General features: G+C 42.1%; 1 protein-coding gene across 1 annotated transcript in view; it reads right to left on the bottom strand.

The window, feature by feature from the left end:
• The window catches only part of LOC128331007 (vomeronasal type-2 receptor 26-like), a 30839-nt gene extending 14640 nt beyond the window's left edge, over nt 1-16199 (bottom strand). The window contains exons 1-3 of the mRNA XM_053264373.1: nt 16160-16199; nt 11115-11352; nt 2101-2392 (exon numbers count right to left, since the gene is read on the bottom strand). Of these exons, the coding sequence (XP_053120348.1) occupies nt 2101-2392; nt 11115-11352; nt 16160-16199 (570 nt within the window). The remainder of the gene's footprint in view (nt 1-2100; nt 2393-11114; nt 11353-16159) is intronic.
• Nucleotides 16200-19557: the final 3358 nt, after the last annotated feature.

The raw sequence follows: 19557 nt of genomic DNA, 5'->3' as shown, positions 1-19557 counted from the left end.
TGTGGGTGGATGATCTGGCCACCCTGGGCTCCCTGCCCAATCATCTGAGCAGAGAGTGGGCTTAGCCCGCTCTCCCCGCAGTTACAGCAAAAGCGGGTCTCACAGATCGTGAGACCCGCCTCTGTATCTTGGACAATACAAATAAAATGGATCTGGCAGTAAATATGAATAAGGCTGAGATCAAATCTCTGAAAATAGCTGTGGAACAAAATAAAGTGCAATTGCTTGATCTTCAGGCACGTGTATGGAGACAGAATGTAAGATTCAGGGGTTTTGTTGAAGAGCAGCATAATGGCAAAATTAAGCTGTTTTTAACAAGTTGGCTCAATGCGGTTATTCCAGATGTGGAAATACCAGATGTCGCAATTTTAAGAGCTTATAGAGTGCTTCATGCTTGACCTAAAGCTTCAGCCCCTCCAAGGGATATAATAGCTGTGTTTGAATCACACAGCTTGAAACAACAAGTACAACAGGCGTTAATGAAGATTGATAATTTACAGTATAAAGATAATTAAATTTCTGTATACCAAGACATCACTACTGAAATCATAGTTCTGAGAAAGACATATTGGTAAACTATGGAATGGCTGAGGGACAAAGGTGTTTCTTATCACTGGATGTTCCCATGCGTTTTGTTAATCTTTTATCAAGGAAAGTCGTATAAAGCATCCTCCAGTTTAGAGGCTTAGCAAATATGTGATTCAATAACAGGAACGGGGCAGGAGAAATCCATTGGAGAAGGGGCTGAGATAATAACCAAAGTCATAGACAAAGCTAAAGACAGAAATAAAGAAAGATAAGATGCTTTGCACAGAGAATTGAGACCTATGAGGAACAAGGAAGCATTTAAAATGAAGGAAAGGAAGATCCCAGAAATGTTTGCAAAGTGAAAAGAAATAAGACATTTGTTGTGTATTTAAATTTTGAAGGTTTTATTAAAGTTAGAGTTAAATTCACATATATTTCTAATAGATACAAAGATAATGCTAAGAGGGAGGGGAGGATGGAATAATGAACATAATGTTAATCAGCAGAGGAGTATTTCACCTGTGGGCATTAACCATTCTGTATGGAGGATGGTGGTTACAGACAGATGGTTTAGAATTGGGTCTTCCAATACTAAACAAAGGGACAGCAGCTAAAGTGTGGAGAAGATTATCTTTAAAGAGTGTATATGTCCCTTCATATGTAGGTAGGTAGGTAGGTAGGTCGGTATGAATTCGATTTTTATATTGCCCTTCCGAAATGGCTTAGTCCTTAGATGGGGGGATTTAAGATATTGGGGGAGGAAGGGTTTGGGTTAGGGAGGGGACCTGGGCAAGGAGGAGCAAGTTGCTTATTACTTAATGGTGGAACAATTTGATATGGCATCTGTAGTTACTGTGTTTTGCAATATGGAAGATGGAAAAAGTTATGTATTGGAATATGAACAGCAACTGAGATCACTGGAGAGGAGCTCTTATTTTAAATATATAATGAGAGGGAGCCTTGATGTGGATTGATAAAGATAAATCTGAGCTCCTAACAGTGGTTTCATATAATGTAAACGGTATGAACACTCACTTGAAAAGAAAACTGGTATATGAACTAATTAGGGAGAAATGTCCATCTGTGGTTATGTTTCAGGAAACACATCAGGCAGTACGTTATATAAATCATATGCTATTACCTAAGGAGCAATATGTAGGGAGCATGCAGTTGGGGAGGTAAGAGCACCCTCCCGTGCCTTAAAGCCACCTTGCCCCCATGTTTGAACCATTTCGAATGTGGGGGTTATGAACCTGTTTGGTGTTCCTTGAATAGAACGCTGAATAGTTTCATGAACATCTCTACTAGTGGGCCACTTGTGAAATGGGATTCTGAACTGGATGGGCCTTGGGCCTGAACCAGTAGGCTATTCTTATGTTCTTACATTCTAAACTATAACAATTCTTTCTTGGATTTGTTTTTCAAAGAAAATGTGAGACCTGTCCCATCATCTACAATTCCTAAGTATCTCTGACCCCACACTGCAAATCTGCATCTGGAAAGAAAATAGACATTGGAATAACTTGCAGATGAATTGCAAATGTGTGTGTTCCACACACACATATATTTTACCTGTGGAAATCTGTAGAAGCCAAACATATTTGTTATCTGCTGGGATGTATCTGATTCAAGTCCTTCAATGATTGCAATGAGAGTGTCCCGGACGTTACACTTGTAGTTGGGGACAAAACGGTTCTCTGAGGACATCAGTTCCATTGTGGCTCGAAAGGTTGACCTTACATTCATAGAGCCATCATAGATGTGGAATCCCAAGGTGATGTTGGGTAAAATCTGGGGATTGTCATTTATTTCTTTGATAGCAAATGCCAAGGCAAGGATATGCTGGTAATTCTGAGTCATTACCCTACAATGAGATTCGTGTTTAGTTTGAAAAGCTTATTCTGCATTTCATGAAATAATTGCCACTGGCTTGTGCATCTCTTTCATTATTCATCTAGAGCAAGCTGCCTATATGTATTTTGTGAGTCAGACTTTAATTTAAGGTTCTTTTCAGATAATGTTCAGACCACATAAATGGACAATGCTCTAACAGCTTTCAGAAAGCTGAGTTTAACAAAGCACACATTTAGGGAGGGATGTTCTTCAACTAACGGCCCATCCATGGGACCAGGACTTGCACATGAGCTGAAGGTGATTCTCATGTTCTTAATTTGAAGCAAATTAATTATTTTGCATTGATTATTGCCATATTAGATACTGCTATTTTACACGTTTACAGAAAAAAATGCACAACCTGTACTTATATTATTTTATGCCCTAGTGATTCTTATCCTGTGCTGCAAGATCCAACAATAGTCCTTGGTCTTTGTTCACTGCATTTAAAAATCAGTTAAAATAGTAGAAGAAAAAGCTGAAAACACAAGTTTCTTTGATTTCTCCAAATGGGTGGCAGCTACATTCAAGTTTATACTGTAAAATTAAAACTGAAGAGCAATTTGCCTCTCCAGCAGAGCACTCCATTTACTCATTTGAGTTCATTAGAGAGGAATCAAAATCTCAGACATATGGAAAGGAAATCCAGGGACTGTTCTGCCTCTGCTTCAACATCTGCAGTGAGGGAAAGCCCAACCACTCTGCTAGGACACAATCTCAGCTGGATGGCAATTTTTGAACTAGAAAACTGTCAGGTCTGAAAATGGAATTGTATTATGCAAAGAACAAGTGGACTGGAACAATGGTGCTCAGGGCATCAAACTTTAAGAACCATATTTTAATATTATAACTCGTGATGAAAAACCCTTTAGGGGAGTGCAATTCGAATTTTCTGTGTTTCAATTTGTAACCAAATCGAAACAGCCCTGATTCGATTTGGATCCGAATCTGACCCATCCGAATCACCCCAAATTTGATTTGGATCCGAATCGTGGCTGATCCGAATCGAATCGATTCGGGTTTTGGATCTGTCCTATTAATTTCCCCAGATTTAATTTCCTCACTGCCTTTGCCCAGTCCCTCTGCAATATGGGTGGTAGCCTCCACCAATTAGGCACTTAACGTAAACTGAGTAGTACCTCAGTGCCTTGTGGGTGGGAGTGGGGTGTAGTTGGCAGTTGACAATTGGCACTGTCTAAAAGACAGTCAAAATGAATAGAAGAAATGAAGGTGTGTAATGAATCCTCATAAGGATTCATTGAGTGAATGTTATTATACACCAAAGAATCCAAACACTTGAAAAATAGTGACCACACATTTTGCTCCATAACTCCACTTCTATAAGGGCTAGAGCTTAGCTTTTTTTAAAATAATGAAAGCTGGGAATCTGGGGAAATTAATAGGACAGATCCGAAACAAGAAGCGATTCGAATCGAATCAGCCGCGATTCGATTTTTACCCGAATCTAGCCAATGGACCACAGGGGTGATTAGTTTTGTCTCCGAATCACCCGAATCAGCTAGATTTGGGTACAAATCAATTGTCTCCAAATCAATTCACACATCCCTACAACCCTTTTATGCAGGCATTATAACTACAACAGGGTTATGCAGGACATTGAAGGCAAACAAGTGAGAATGGTTTATTTTCCAATGTCTACATGAAGGTTGGGGGAGGCTCTCATCCACAGTGCACCCATTTGATAACTGACACTAAAACATAGACAGATCAAATCCAAGGATGATACCTGAAGAAGAAGTAAAGGGGAAATAGAGTTTGCAAAGAGCTTCAGAAATCGAGTTTACATTCAGTTAAAACTAAAGAAATGTTTTAAAACATGTGAGACGGGTGACAAATCATGTACATTTGAAAGAAAAAAGAGAGAATGGGGTAATTGTGAAATGAGTGGATTTATTTATAGAAGATGGGGCATTTCAATAATGACAAGATGATTACATTTTTTAGAATAATAATGATTTCTAAATAATGATTACATGATTTAGACATTTGTACCTTGGTTAAAAATATAGTATTGTTTTGTTTTCTGTTTTTCACGTACTTTCACTATAAGAATTTTATTTTTTATGTGTAGACAACCAGTCATTAAAAAAACCAACGTGTTTCATATGAATCAATTTACATAAAATAATTGCACTGGTCATTCTTCTATGCATATTGGAACTGAGAGAGTATGAGTTTCTTCCCCATTTACTCTGGAGGCACAGAACATCTTCATATGGGCATAAAGGAAAAACAGGGAGCACAAACATCAAATCGGTAACCTGGGAGAGAATTTTATTTTTGGTTTCTGGATTTTTCTAGGATACTGATCATTCCATGAAGATCAGTTTATATTAGATTCAAGGTGTGCATGCCTATTCAAATATAATAGCTACATATTATATCTGGTTGCCGTGCAGTTGGGACACGTATGAAAAGAGAACAGGTGTTAGCCAAATGCAGCAAGAAAAATGGCTCTGTGATCACTGACTCGAAGGGACTACCTTTCCTTTCCTTAATCGTACTAAATGGCATAATGTTTTAAAACACTTTAAGTGTAGTCTAAATGGCTGCTTTTATAGGATAACTGATCCTTTTGATTAATACGCCTGTTACTCCTATTCATACTGCCTGTGGCACAAACTAATGAGGACCAGGATTGGAGCTGTAGCTCCTAGGACATATGCTTCTGGTCCTACCTAAAGCTTGAGATCCCTGTGAAGCCTCCCCTCCATACACTTCTCATGACATTCATGTTTTCAAAGAGCACATTGCTTAGCGTCAGGATGGTGGTTGTCCATACTTGCATCTGGTTCCCTTGAAAAATCTCCTAGGTAAAGGGGATGGAGAAAGTACTGGTTTAGGAACCAGCGTAAAGTAGTCCAGCAATCAAAACTAATGCATTAACTAATTAATGGAGTTCAACCTGAACATAAAACCGACCTCCTATAGAACAGAATCTGAGCAGAGATATGCTAGGAAATATTGAACTTACAGAAACTTTTCAGTTTGTACTGGAGGAGGTGATTGAAAAAAGTGTTCTTCACCAAACATGAAGAAAGTGTAGGAAACAAGGCCACCAATGAGAAGATCTCCTGGCTGAAGATACTTGTGATAAATAGGATTGTGATCTACAAGCTGACATTTGGCAACATGAGCCTGACATACCATGCAAGGCAGCAGCAGTAGAAGAAACACTACTACAATTACCATTCTGAGTACGTCTGATCTCTGAACAAAGATTTCCCCGTTTGCATCTAAAGCACTATTAGCAGAATCTCCATGATTAGAACAACCTGACTTGAATAGACGATGTTTTGTCTGCTGATAGAGTCAAAGCTTGGAGTATAAAATGGCAAGATAAGAAATACAGTTCATCTGGGTGATTTCTGAAAGTCCCTAGATGCTAGTCCTGTTTTTGAAAAATACTGGGAAATATTTATAACATATTTCACTGAATTGGTTATTAGTTTTGTTATTGGCCACTGACATTCCACAAGGCAGTCAACAAGCAGCAGAAGTAATTATAGCTGTTGTGACAATTATAATTTTGGCAATTATATGGGATGCAAAGTTGAGTATTCTCGGTGGCACTGCTGAACAACATATACATGTTATTCTTGAACCAAAGTATTATTTTCCCAATAGATGCAATCCGGGCTTGGGGAGTGGGGAGAAATAACCTTTTATCAAGAACTTAGAAATGAATACTCGTGCAGTTAAACTGACAATGCTGCTACATTGATGTAATATGCTTGTAGTGTAGCTGGGATCCTCTAATTCCCTAACATGAGACTGGAGTCAGAAAGAACTACAGAAAATAGTCCCAATAAGATCCAGCTGCACCAGTCACCCCCTATGGTAAACACCAAAAGCATGCAATAGTCATAGGGTAGCATGCTGACAATGCCCCCATGTGGACCAGGGGTGGTAGAACACAATCTACTTGTGTGATCTAGAGAGATCCATACAACAGCAGCACACTGACATGGAGCTGTTACAGTAAGGGATGTGCACAAAACTGGTTTGCCCAGTTCGGTTCGAATTTGAACTGGGTTAGAACCAGGAGGGGGAGTTTCAGTTTTGGTTTTGTTCAACCCCGCCTGGTTCAGTTTGAATTCAAACTGTTTTGAACCTCCAAAAGTGGTTGAGGTTGTAGCTGGCACCCATGGGTGCCTACTATCCAATCCCCAAAGCAATCGGACACTTGTATGATTTGTTATGAATATTTGAATTTTTTTCTGCATAGGGTATAATGGGACTTGAACCAGCCCATTATTCTCTATTGTGGAGCACCCAAGGGTGACAACTGCCACCCAAACCCTGAAGCAATTGGACACTTCTATGAAATTTTATGAAAAATTGAAATATTTTTAATTATTTTTCTCATAGGATATAATGGGACTCGAACCAGCCCATTATCCCCTATTGTGGAGCACCTAGGGGCACAAAAGTGGGGTGGGTGGTAGGCACCCAGGGGTGCCTACAACCCACTAAACCCCAAGGCAAACGGACACTACAATTATTGGTGAATTTTTAAAATTATTTTTTAATTCCTCGTATAGAATAATGAGGATTCCAGTAAATGTATAGCTTCAGGTCAGGGAGAAAGGGATGGCCTAGAGTGGAGTGTGGTGGGTGGTAGGTCCCAAGACGGGCAAGGAAGCTGCAAGAATTATTTGAAAGGAATTGGGCAACAAGCTGATTTTGAAGTGGTTTTTGAAGGTTTTAAGGTTTTTAAGGTCTTTACGGTTTTTATCCATAGGGAAGAATGGAGGTTTCAGCAGCCCCATAACTGCACTTGCAGGTGCTGGGGGCCCCCAGAGCTAGTGATGGTGTAGTGCACAGAGGGTGCCATGGGTTGCTAATTCATGGGGTAAAGGGTTTTGTTGTTTCTGAGGTGTTCTAAGTGTAGTTTCTCTGGTAGCATATGAGATTTTCAATGACAAACAATGGCAAACTATCATTTGCTTTTGTGTCCCTAGGTGCTCCACAATAGGGGATAATGGGCTGGTTCGAGTCCCATTATACCCTATGAGGAAAAAAAAAATTTTTTTTTTCAAAAACTCATTACTGATTTATCTCTCCAGGTTGCTCCACACACTCGCACGGGGCATCCTAGGACTTCCGGGGGTCGTGTGGCCCCCAATCCCTGCATCCTCCACAGGCTCCATGACGGAGCTGGCAATCATGTGATCAGCTGCTCATCTGTGGGAGGGAGGAGCAGGCTAAGCCTGCTCTCTCTGCAGACCTGGAAGAAGCTCTTCTCACAGATCATTAGAAGAGCTTCAGTATGTTTGCAGGATTTGGTGTACAGGCACTTTATGAAAACTGTTGGTTTCATCAGAGCAATCTCCATGGTGCTCACATGAAACTCATGTTTCACAGTCCAAGAAATTATTTTCGCTTAGTCTTCGTCCATCCTCACTGAGCTAATTATGAGGGTTAGCAATGGTCAATTGAAAGAATGTACAACTCTTTTCCCCCCAACTATGGTATTAAATAAGGAAATCTATGTATAGTTTGAAGTAGTGGGCTCCTTGTACACAGATTCAGAAATAAGGAGATGATAGAAATGTTGCAGCACACAATCGCCTAAAAGCGGATGAGGCTCCCTTAGCCCGCTTTTGGGGGATCATGAGAATCGCTTCCTACTGTGTTTCTCACCCTTATTATCATAATGTTGCAGCATGAAAAGCAGGTCTGTTGATTTGCAGGTAATTACTTATACAGCAAAGTATTTGAGGAGCAAACCCACTCTCATTACAGAAGCAGTTAACAAGTCTCCGGAACAACAGCTTGTAAATGACAAGCATGGAGATTCATGTAAGGTTAAACTAATCTACTTTATTCAGAAGTACATGATGATAGGAAAATATGTATATCAAACTGCTAACTACACGTTAGTCAGAGACACACCTACAGAAGCATGGTGCTCAGAAAGAGCATTCTGGGAAGAAGGAGAAGGAGGAAGTCACTCCCAGGAAGTTCCTGAGTACACTCTATAAATAGAGAGGTCAGCGGAGCAGAGATAACCAGGAAAGAGAAGGAGACAGCAACTGACTGTCACTACTCTCAATGCCTCTAGTGTTGTGCCAAGGTCTGACTCAGTCTGAGAGGTGAATGGCTCATTCCACCTTTCAGTGCATTGGGAGGAAGATAGGGTGTTAGCTAGGGATGTGCGAATCAGTTCGAATCCGAACTGGTTTGAATCCAAACCAGGGTGGTTCAGAGGTTCGAATTCAAACCGAACCAGCCATCAGGTTTGGGCTGCAGGTTCGAATTCGAACTGAACCGGGGGTGGTTCGATTCAAACTGGTTTGAACCAGTTTGAACCAGTTCAGACACCCAAATTTTGGTAGGATGGTAGCTGGCACCCAGGGTTACCTGTCACCCAAACCCCAAAGCAATCAGACACTTGTATGATATTTTATAAGTTTTTCAAAATAATTTTTATTTTTTTCTCATAGGATATAATGGGACTTGAACCAGGACATTATAGCTTATTGTGTATCATGCATGGGTGCCAACAACCACCCAAACCCTGAAGCAATAGGACAATCCTACGATATTTAATGAATATTTGAAATATTTTTAATTATTTTTCTCATAGAGTATAATGGGACACAAACCAGTCCATATCCCCTATTGTGGAGCACCTAAGGGCACAAAGGCGGGGTGGGTGGTAGACAGACAGGGGTGCTTACCACCCAAAAACTCCCAAGGCAATTGGACACTCCTCTGATTATTGGTGAATTGTTAAAGTATTTTTGAATTCCTCCTAGAGAATAATTAGGATTGCAGCAAATGTATAGCTTCACGTCTTCGGGGGGAAAGGGGTGTCGTAGCGTAGAGTGTGGTGGCTGGTAGTTCCTAGGGTGGGCAAGGAAGCTATCAGAATTATTTGAAAGGATTTGGGCAAAGGGGTGATTTTTAAGTGATTTTTGAAGTTTACGCATCTTTAAGGTTTTTCTCCATAAAGAAGCATGGAGGTGTCAGCAAATGTATAGCTTCACGTCGGGGGCAAAGGGGTGGCCTAGAGCAGTGTGGGGTTGGTGGTAGTGCCAGGTAGGGGCAAGGAAGCTACCTGAATTTTTTCAAAGGATTTGGGCAGAGGGCTGATGTTGTTCTGTTGTTTCTGAGGTATTCTGAGTGTGGATTCTATGTTAGCAAATGAGATTTTCAATGAGACACCATGAATCCACTCTAATCTGCTATCATAGAATCCACACTCAAACAAAACCCTGTACCCCATGGGTTAGAAACCCATGGGAGTGGTTGGCACCCTATGTACACTACACCACCAGTTGCTCTGGGCCACCCCAGCACCCCCCAAGTACTCTTATGGGGCTGCTGAAAGCTCCATATACCTTATGAGGAAAAACCTTAAAGACGCATAAACTTCAACAATTCACCAAAAATCAGCCCTCTGCCCAAATCCTTTGAAAAAATTCAGGTAGCTTCCTTGCCCCTACCTGGCACTACCACCAACCCCACACTGCTCTAGGCCACCCCTTTGCCCCTGAAGTGAAGCTATACATTTGCTGACACCTCTATGCTTCTTTATGGAGAAAAACCTTAAAGACACGTAAACTTCAAAAATCACTTTAAAATCACCCCTTTGCCCAATTCCTTTCAAATAATTCTGATAGCTTCCTTGCCCACCCTAGGAACTACCAGCCACCACACGCCACTCTACGACACCCCTTTCCCCCCGACGTGAAGCTATACATTTGCTGCAATCCTAATTATTCTCTATGAGGAATTCAAAAATAATTTAACAATTCACCAATAATCAGAGGAGTGTCCAATTGCATTGGGAGTTTTTGGATGGTAGGCACCCCTGTCTTTCTACAACCCACCCCACCTTTGTGCCCCTAGGTGCTCCACAATAGGGGATATGGAGTGGTTCTGGTACCATTATAGTCTATGAGAAAAATAATTAAAAATATTTCAAATATTCATAAAAAATCATAGGGGTGTCTGATTGCTTCAAGGTTTGCATGGTTGTTGGCACCCATGTGTGCTCCAAAATAAGGAATAATGGCCTGGTACTAGTCCAATTATTTCCTATCAGAAAAAATAAAAATAATTTTCAAAAACTCATAAAAACTCATACAAGTGTCTGATTGCTTTGGGGTTTGGGTGACAGGTAACCCTGAGTGCCAGCTACCTTCCTACCAATTTTTGGGTGTCCAAACTGGTCCAAACTGGTTCGAATCGGTTCGATCCTGTTCAAATCCAAACTGAACCAGGGGGTGGTTCGAACAAAAGCAAAACTGAACCACCCCCTCCCGGTTCAAACCCGGTTAGAATCTGAACTGAATCGGGCGAACCGGTTTTGTGCACATCCCTAGTGTTAGCAAGCTAACAGCTGCATGACAGGCGAAGTACCTCTGACTTTAAACAATGTTTCAATGCACAATTTTCATGGAGTAAGACAAATGAAGCTAACAGTGATGTCCATTCAGTGCATTTCCAATTGAATCCTCTCCTAAATAGCACTCGTTCCATTAACCTCGTCTTAGAGGAGGGGTACTTAGGCAGGCTAGCCACCTTGGAAGCACCAGGATTGCCTGCAAGCCCGGTGGCTCCACCCGTCCGTAGAAAGCGGGCTAAACTTTCTTCTTCAGTAGTTTTTCTTCATGAGATGATCCTTATTGTTCAACTCAGGCCTCAGAACAATAACATACCATTTGGGGAAAAAGATAAAGCCCAACAACCCAGCACTGGAGGCCAATATGGAGAAGATCTCCACAGCCACCACATATTTCCCCTTGGCACTCAGGTAGGTTGGAACAAATGACAACCACACACTGCAGAAGACCAGCATGCTGAAAGTGATAAACTTGGATTCATTGAAACTGTCCGGTAACTTCCTGGAGAAGAAAGCCACAGTGAAACTGGCAGTGGCCAGGAAGCCCATGTAACCTAGGACACAGTAAAACATGATAGATGATGTTTCATTACATTGCAATATGATTTCACCAGTTACTGAATGTGTGTCAACATCTGGAAATGGAGGAGATGTTAGCAGCCAGGAGAAAATAACTCTACTGGTCTTTCTTCTATGTATATTGGAACTGAGACAGTATGAGTTTCTTCCTAATTTACTCTGGAGACATAGAACATCTACATATGGGCATAAAGCAAGGTGTAAACACATCAAAGCAAAGCAATGTTTGTTTCCTGGATTTATCTGACTTCCTTATTGTTCCATTATGGACAACTTTTATTCGATTCGAGGTGTACACTCCTATTCAGATATCATAACCACAGATTATATCTAGTCGCCATGGAGTTGGGACGGCATGAAGAGAGAATAGCGGTTAGCCAACGTAGCAAGAAAACAGAGATGGAAATAAACAGAGGAATGTCACTGTAATGAATTGCATAATGTTTGAAAGCATTCTAAATGACTGTTTATATATAATAGATGGTCCTGTTGATTGATACTCTTGTTTCTCCTATTCATACTTCCTGTTGCACAAACTAATAAGGACCAGGTTTGGAGCTGTAGCTCCTAGGACATATGCTTCTGGTCCAACCTAAAGCTTGAGATCCCTGTGAAGCCTCCCCTCCATACACTTCTCATGACATTTATGTTTTCAAAGAGGACATTGCTTAGGTGGTGATGGTCTATACTTGCATCTGGTTCCCTTGAGAAATCTTCTAGGAAAAGGGGATGGAGAAAGTGCTGAGTTAGGAACTAGCTTAAAGAATTCCAGCAATCAAAACTAATGATTACTGGAATCGAATGCTTCTGTAATTAACTCAAGGAGTTCAACCTGTCCATGATATTGACCTCCTATAGAATAGTAGGGATGTGCAAGATGTTTCAGGTACAAAATGTTTTGTATTCAAAATGGGCTGTTTCGGGTGTTTTGTAGACAAAACAAAACACCCATTTTCCAAATCCATAAGTTTTGTACACAAAACAAAATGTCCCTGTTTTGGCTACAAAATGTGTAGTTGTTTTGGACCTCCATTTTGTGGCGATCTCTGAGTCAGTCTCCATTTTGTGCTTGATATCTCTTTGAATTTCCTGCCCTTCCAGCCTTCTGATCGGTGACCTAAAGCATGGGCTGATCTGCTGAAGATTCCCTCCTTGCTCCCCATTGGCTCTTTTGCCTCTTGCCACTCTTTACTGACCCCACATTGGCCAGGGGAAGGGTCGAAGAAGGGGCAAGGGTAGGGGGGAGTTCAAGGAGGGGTTTTCAATTCATTCAACAAGTTAGTTACTCATTCGCCATTCTGCCTTTCTGCCTCATTGAAAAGAGAGAGAGAGAGAGAGAGAGAGAGAGAGAGAGAGAGAGAGAGAGAAAACTAGTATGCATTGCATGGCATGCCTCAAGTCGCCATGATGATGCCATACCATTGCCTATGCCTGCCTGCCTTGTTGCCAGCCTGAGCCCAGCCTGCCAGACTGCTATGGCTACTGCATGCCAGCCTGGGAATGGATTTATCTGCTGCATTGCTTTTTTGTTCCAGTAGAATTTTTTTCACCCCCTTAAGAGATGCCATGCCATTTCCTATGCCTGCCTTGTTGCCAGCCTGAGCCCAGCCTGTAAATTCTCTGGTAGCATATGAGATCTTCAATGACAAATCATGAATCCACTCTCATATGCTACCAGAGAATCTACACTCAAAACATCTCAGAAACAACAGAACCCAGTACCCCATGGGTTAGCAATCCATGGGTCTGGTTGGCACCCTATGTGCTCTACACCACCACTCACTCTGGGACACGCTGGTGCCCCCCAAGTACAGTTATGGGGCTGCTGAAACGTCCATCACTCCCTATGTTGAAGAAACTTAGACGTGTAAACTCCATTAAATCTAAAAATCAGCCCTCTGCCCAATTGCTTTGAAATAATTCTGGCAGCTTCCTTGCCCCCACTGGGCACTACCACCCACCCTATTCTGCTCTGTGCTACCCACTTTCCCCCCAATGTGAAGCTATACTTTTGCTGAAACCTCCATTATTACCTATGGGAAATATCCTAAACTTCAAAATTCACCAAAAATCAGCCCTTTGCCCAATTCCTCTGAAATGGGTGGTAGCTTCCACCCATTGGGTGCTAACACCCTCACCCATTAGTTTTGTCCCAGGGCCATTTTTTAAAAATCCAAAACATTTCAGATTCTGATTTTGCAATTTTGAACAAAGAACAAAATTGGGGTGTTCCGAATTGGCTGGTTTCAAACTAAGAAGAAAATGGGGGTGTTTTGGATTCAGGCCAAACACAAAACTGAAAAAAGCCAAAATGCACAACCCGGTAGAATAGGATCTGAGCAGAGATGTGCTAGGAAAATAATGAACTTACAGGAATTCTTCAGTTTGTACTGGAGGAGGTGGTTGAAAAAAGCGTTCAGCACTAAACGAAAAGTAAGTGAAGGAAACAAGGCCACCAATGAGGAGATCTCCTGGCTGACGATACTTGTGATAAATAGGATTGTGATCTATAAGCTGACATTTGGCAACATGAGTCTGACATACTAGGTGAGGCAGCAACAGTAGCAGAAACACTACTACTATTACCATTCTGACTTCTGAAATAAAGATTTCCCCGTTTGCATCTACAGCACTATTAACAGAGTCTCCATGATTAGAACAACTTGACTTGAATGGACGATGCTTTTTCTGCTGATAGAGTCAAAGCTTGAAGTATAAAATGGCAAGATAAGAAGCACAGTTAGTCTGGGTGATTTCCAACAGTTCTTAGTTCCTAGCCTTGTTTTTGAAAAATACAAGGGAATATTTATAACATATTTCACGTACTTGGTTATTAGTTTTGTTATTGGCTTTTGAAACCACACAAGGCAGTCAGCAAGCAGCCGAAGTAACTACAGCTATTTTTACAATTATATGGGATGCAAAGCTGAGTTTTCTCAATGGCATTGCTGTACAACATAAACATGTTATTCTTGAAACAAAGTATTACTTTCCCAATAGATGCAATCCAGGCTTGGGGAGTGGGGGAAATTTTTTTTTCAAGAAAGAGGGATTTGAGAAGTTATGGGCTAAGTATCTCCATGTTGGTCTACTCAGGAATCTTAAAAGTTAAGGAGATAATTAGGCTGCGGATTTGGGACATAGTGAGGCTGCTCCTACGACCAGCCAAAACCAGGCTAAGAGTGGCCATCCTGATTTCAGCTGGTTGTGTGCCTGCAATGGGAGCCATGTGGCTCCCGGTGGCAAGCCCTTCTAAATGCTCCTCCACTCAAATGAGGTTAGTGGAGTGAGCAGTCCGCTAACCCTGCTTATTCTATTTTGTGCTACCACAGCATGGCTCCACACCGTGGTGACTCACACGGAGAACCCTGACCAGGAAGCTACAACAAACCTCTTGACATTGGAGGGCTCCCCAGAATGCCCCATGCACTTCTGGGACTTCTGGGGGCCAGGAGGCCCTTGATCCCCACCACCCCTACCAGTTCCATGATGAAGCCGGTAATCGTGTGGCTGGCTGATCTGGCTGTCCAGGGCTAGCTGACTGCTTGTGTGCAGGGAGAGTGGCCTTTCCAGAGGAGGTACCTGGTTGGCCACTCAGGGAAATGGGATGCTGGCCTTTTTTCTGATCTATCATGCCTCTTTTTAATCTTCTTATGAGGTGTCTCCAACAGACCTGGTTTTCAGGCTACAATGGGATAATAATAAGGACCGGAAACACACTAGGTCTTGTTAATCTTGCCAACACAAATGTGATTGGCTTGTAATGAATAGAAAGCAACTATTATATTTTATTAATAGAATAGAAATTATATGAATACCCAGTGTTGCAATTGGAGTTGCATGGCTAACAGGAAAAATCTGATTTAGGCAGATCCAGTCAAGTATCAATACAAATTGTTCTAGTAAGAACTAATCAGCTGACTTTCCTTTCACTGTCTCTACAACTGGACTAAACTTCTTTCAAATCAAGATCTACAAGTGAGATCTCTCACACCTCAAACGTTCATGCATCCACCATCTTGGATTGGGATGGATTACATCACTACAAACTACACCACTGAGGTGTCCCTGTGTGTCACTCATTACAACTGTATCAAATTTGGTTAAAATCGGTTAGACAGTCCTCAAGTTAGTTCACTTGCACATCAAAAGTTCACACGTCCACCATCTTGGATCGGAGTGGATGACATCACCACAAACTACCCCATTAGCATATGACTATTTGTCCATACAGCTGTAGCAAATTTGGTTCTAATGGTTACACAGTCCAGAAGTTAGTACACTTGTGCCTCAAAAGTTTACATGTGTGCCATTTTGAACTGGGTTGGATTACATTGTCATAATCTACGCTGTTGATGTGTCCATATGTGTCCCTACAGCTGTAGCAAATTTGGTTCAAATCTGTTAAGTGGTTCACAAGTTAGCCCACTTGTGCCTCCAAAGTGTATGCATCTGCCATCTTGAATTGATGTGGATTACATCACCACAAACTATGCTGTTGAAGTTTCGCTGTGTGTCACTCACTGCCACTGCACGTAATTTGGTTTAAATCGGTTAGGCAGTCCACAAATTAGCCTGCTTGCACCTCAGATGTAAACATGGCCACCATCTTGAATTGGAATGGATGACATCATCTCATTCCATGCCATTTCGGCATCCCTATGTGTCCCTGAAGCTGTGGCAAATTTGGTTCAAATGGGTTAAGCAGTATTTCCTCCATATTTCTGAATCTGTATACAAGGAACCTACACCATGAAAATATACCAAGAATACCCTATTTACCATCAAATTTATAATTCCTTTTCTTCCTGCAGGTGACCATGGCTAACCCTCATAGTTAGCCCAGCAAAAATGGACTAGGACTAATAGCTATCCATGGCTATTTAAGCAGCTTCTGATGCAAGGCCATTCACAATGAAATATTTAAAATGGAAAGCGTTTAGAAGGTTTGAGGGATGGTAGAAGAATGATACTTAGTGGAACACTTCACTTCTTCTGTTGTTTTTTCCTCATTAGGTGCTCCTTATTGTTCAGCTCAGGCCTCAGAACAATAATATAGCATTTGGGGGAAAAGATGAAGCCCAACAATGCAGCACTGGAGGTCAAGATGGAGAAAATCTCCACAGCCACCATGTATTTCCCCTTGGCACTCAGATAGGTTGGAACAAATGACATCCATACACTGCAGAAAAAGAACATGCTGAAAGTGATAAATATGGCTTCATTGAAGCTGTCTGGTAACTTCCTGGAGAAGAAAGCCACAGTGAAGCTGGCAATGGCCAGGAAGCCCATGTAGCCCAGGACACAGTACAACATGATAGATGATGTCTCATTACATTGCAGTACAATTTCACCAGTTACTGAATGCATGTCAGCATCAGGGAATGGAGGAGACGTTAGCAGACAGAAGAAACAAATTGCTGCTTGCACAATGGAGCAGGAAAGGACAATGGAATTGGTTAGGCTTTTCCCCGCCCACTTCCTTATTCTGGAGCCTGGCCTGGTGGCAACAAAAGCTAAAACAACAGTGATGCTTTATGCCTGGCGGGGTGCCAGGAACCCTGGAAAATTTGAGAGGGCTCGGCGTAAAATCAATGCCCATATGGTGTGCTTTTATTCCAATCAGGGGGGAGGTTATATTATTCATTCTGACATCAATTTTACGGCCCCTGAATTGTTTAGGGGGGACGGAGTTCACCTGTCTCCTGCGGGGATAGCATTGTTTTTGAAAGACTTACAGCAGTGATTGGCAACTGTTCTGTGTGGTTGGTGGGAGGTTCGGGGTGTTAAGCTAGGCTAACCCCTGCCGTGGCAGGCACAGTGCGGTTTGGGGATAACATCAGAAATTGGTGAGCACCTGGAGGTAAGCGTTTGGCTATAGATCAGACAGGCCAACTCACTAGAGGCTTGGCAGCTCAGTGAGGTCTGGCCTAGACTAATCTATTCTGTCTGGCTGAACCACTCAGAATGGCTTGGCAGCTACTGGGGGAGGGGTGAGGCTAGGACAGAGGCCTGGCAGTAGGCCACCTAAGATGGGCAGCTCCTGCTCTAGAGCATTGGGGCTGCCTGGAGCTCTGGTGCAGTCGCCCTAGTCCCTAGGTAGACATGCCCCTTGTGGGCATGCCTTCACATACCACACTGCGGGTGTGCAGAACCAATCCCTGCTCGTTAATTAAGTTCTTCTGAAGTTTTGAATAAAAATTGTGGCCCTTATTAATTCTATACTTAGTGTCTCGTGTCTTCTTGGGGTACAGGGCAATGATCTGGCATTTAAATCTCCTTTGATGACTCTGCAGCCCAAAGTTGAGAAGTAGCTGTTTTGACATGGAGTTTGTAGATATACTGAATTGGTGAGCTATTTTGAATGGGTTTCATTATGAACTTAATGAACATAATGTCACTGAATGAATGAATGAATGAATGAATGAATAGTAGATTGAACTGACTGCCACAAGATGTGGTAATGTCCACTACCTTGGATAACTTGGAAAGGGAAGTGGAGAAATTCCTGCAGACCAGGTATATCCATAGATAATAAGTCTATGTAACCATTAGTTAGCAGAAGAGCAAGGTGAGAGAAGGGACATGCCTTCATCACTAGCTGTGGCCTTCCCAGATGAGGCACCCGGTTGGCCACTCTGCGAAATGGGATGTTGGCCTTTTGTCCAATCCATCATACCTTTTTTATGATCTTATGAGGGTTCTCAAACATGTTGGAGATCCATCTCCAGATGGCATTGACCTTTTGCACCAGAAACTCTAATGATCACTAGGGGCATTGGGAGTAGAACGCGTTCAGTTAGGGTCACTTTCTCATTCCTGCTGATCCCTGCCTCTATTTTATTCATTCATTCATTCATTCGATTTTTATACCGCCCTTCCAAAGCAGCTCAGGGCAGTTAACAATTAAAACAAATCATCAAAATCAACATTTAAAACAGAAATATAAACAATATAAAACATCAATTAACAATTAAAACATCATTAAAAACAATTAAACAATCAGAACAATTTTTTTTAAAAAAACCCTGAAAACCAGGTTAGAGCATTAAAACAATTAAAACTAATTAAAAACCCTGGAAGGCCAGGCCAAAACGATAAGTTTTAAGGGCTCTCCTGAAGTTCAATGAAGAATTGAGACTGTGGATGTCTGCTGGGAGTGCATTCTACAGCCCAGAAGCAGCTACAGAGAAGGCCCGCCTCTGAGTCACCACCAAATGAACCATTGGCAACTGGAGACGGACCTCCTCAGATGACCTTAATGTGCGGTGGGGATCATGTAGAAGAAGGCGCTAACATAACGCAGACCCAAGCCATTCAGGGTTTTAAAGGTAAAAACCAGCACTTTGTATTTTGTCCAGAAACATATTGGCAGCCAGTGTAACTGTTTCAAAACAGGTAAAATATGGTCTCTCCAGGTTGCCCCAGAGACCAATCTGGCTGCCACATTCTGAAGTTTCTGGACTATGTACAAAGGCAGTCCCACGTAGAGCGCATTGCAATAGTCAAGCCGAGAGGTTACCAGCTGATGCACCACTGTTTTGAGTTCATCCCCTTCAAGGAATGGGCGCAGATGTTGAATCAGCTGAAGCTGATAGAAAGCACTCCTGGCCATGGTCTCCACTTGAGATACCAGGGTGAGGCCTGGGTCCAGGAGTACTCCCAAGCTGCGCACCTGCTCCTTCTGGGGGAGTGTAACCCCATCCAGCACAGGAAGATCTAACACACCCCTCAGATTCTGAGCCCCCACAAGGAGAACCTCTGTCTTGCTTGGATTCAGCTTCAATTTGTTCTCCCTTATCCAGCCCATTACTGCCTGTAGGCAGGCATTTAGAGAATGAGTGCCATTTCCTGAATATGAATAGGAGAAGTAGATTTGGGTGTCATCAGCATACTGATAACATCCAGCACCAAAGCTCCTGATGATCTCACCTCTAGGAAACTCAGGAACTTCCTTGGAGTGGTGCCCCCACTTCCTTCTCCTGCTCAGAATGCTTCTAGCTCTTTCTCTGAGCACCATGTTTCTATAGGTCTCTCTGTGACCAACATGTAGCCAGCAGTTAGATATATTTCTTTTCCTATCATCATGTACTACTGAATAAAGTTGATTCATTTAACCCTACATGAATCTCATTTAAAAGCTGTTGCCACTGAGACCCTGTTAACTTCTGCTGTAATGG

This window comes from Hemicordylus capensis, chromosome 6 (genome assembly GCF_027244095.1).
Source record: "Hemicordylus capensis ecotype Gifberg chromosome 6, rHemCap1.1.pri, whole genome shotgun sequence".
Classification (NCBI taxonomy): Eukaryota; Metazoa; Chordata; class Lepidosauria; order Squamata; family Cordylidae; genus Hemicordylus; species Hemicordylus capensis.
The sequence above is the reverse complement of the archived record's forward strand: the minus strand, read 5'-3'. Positions and strand labels throughout refer to the sequence as shown.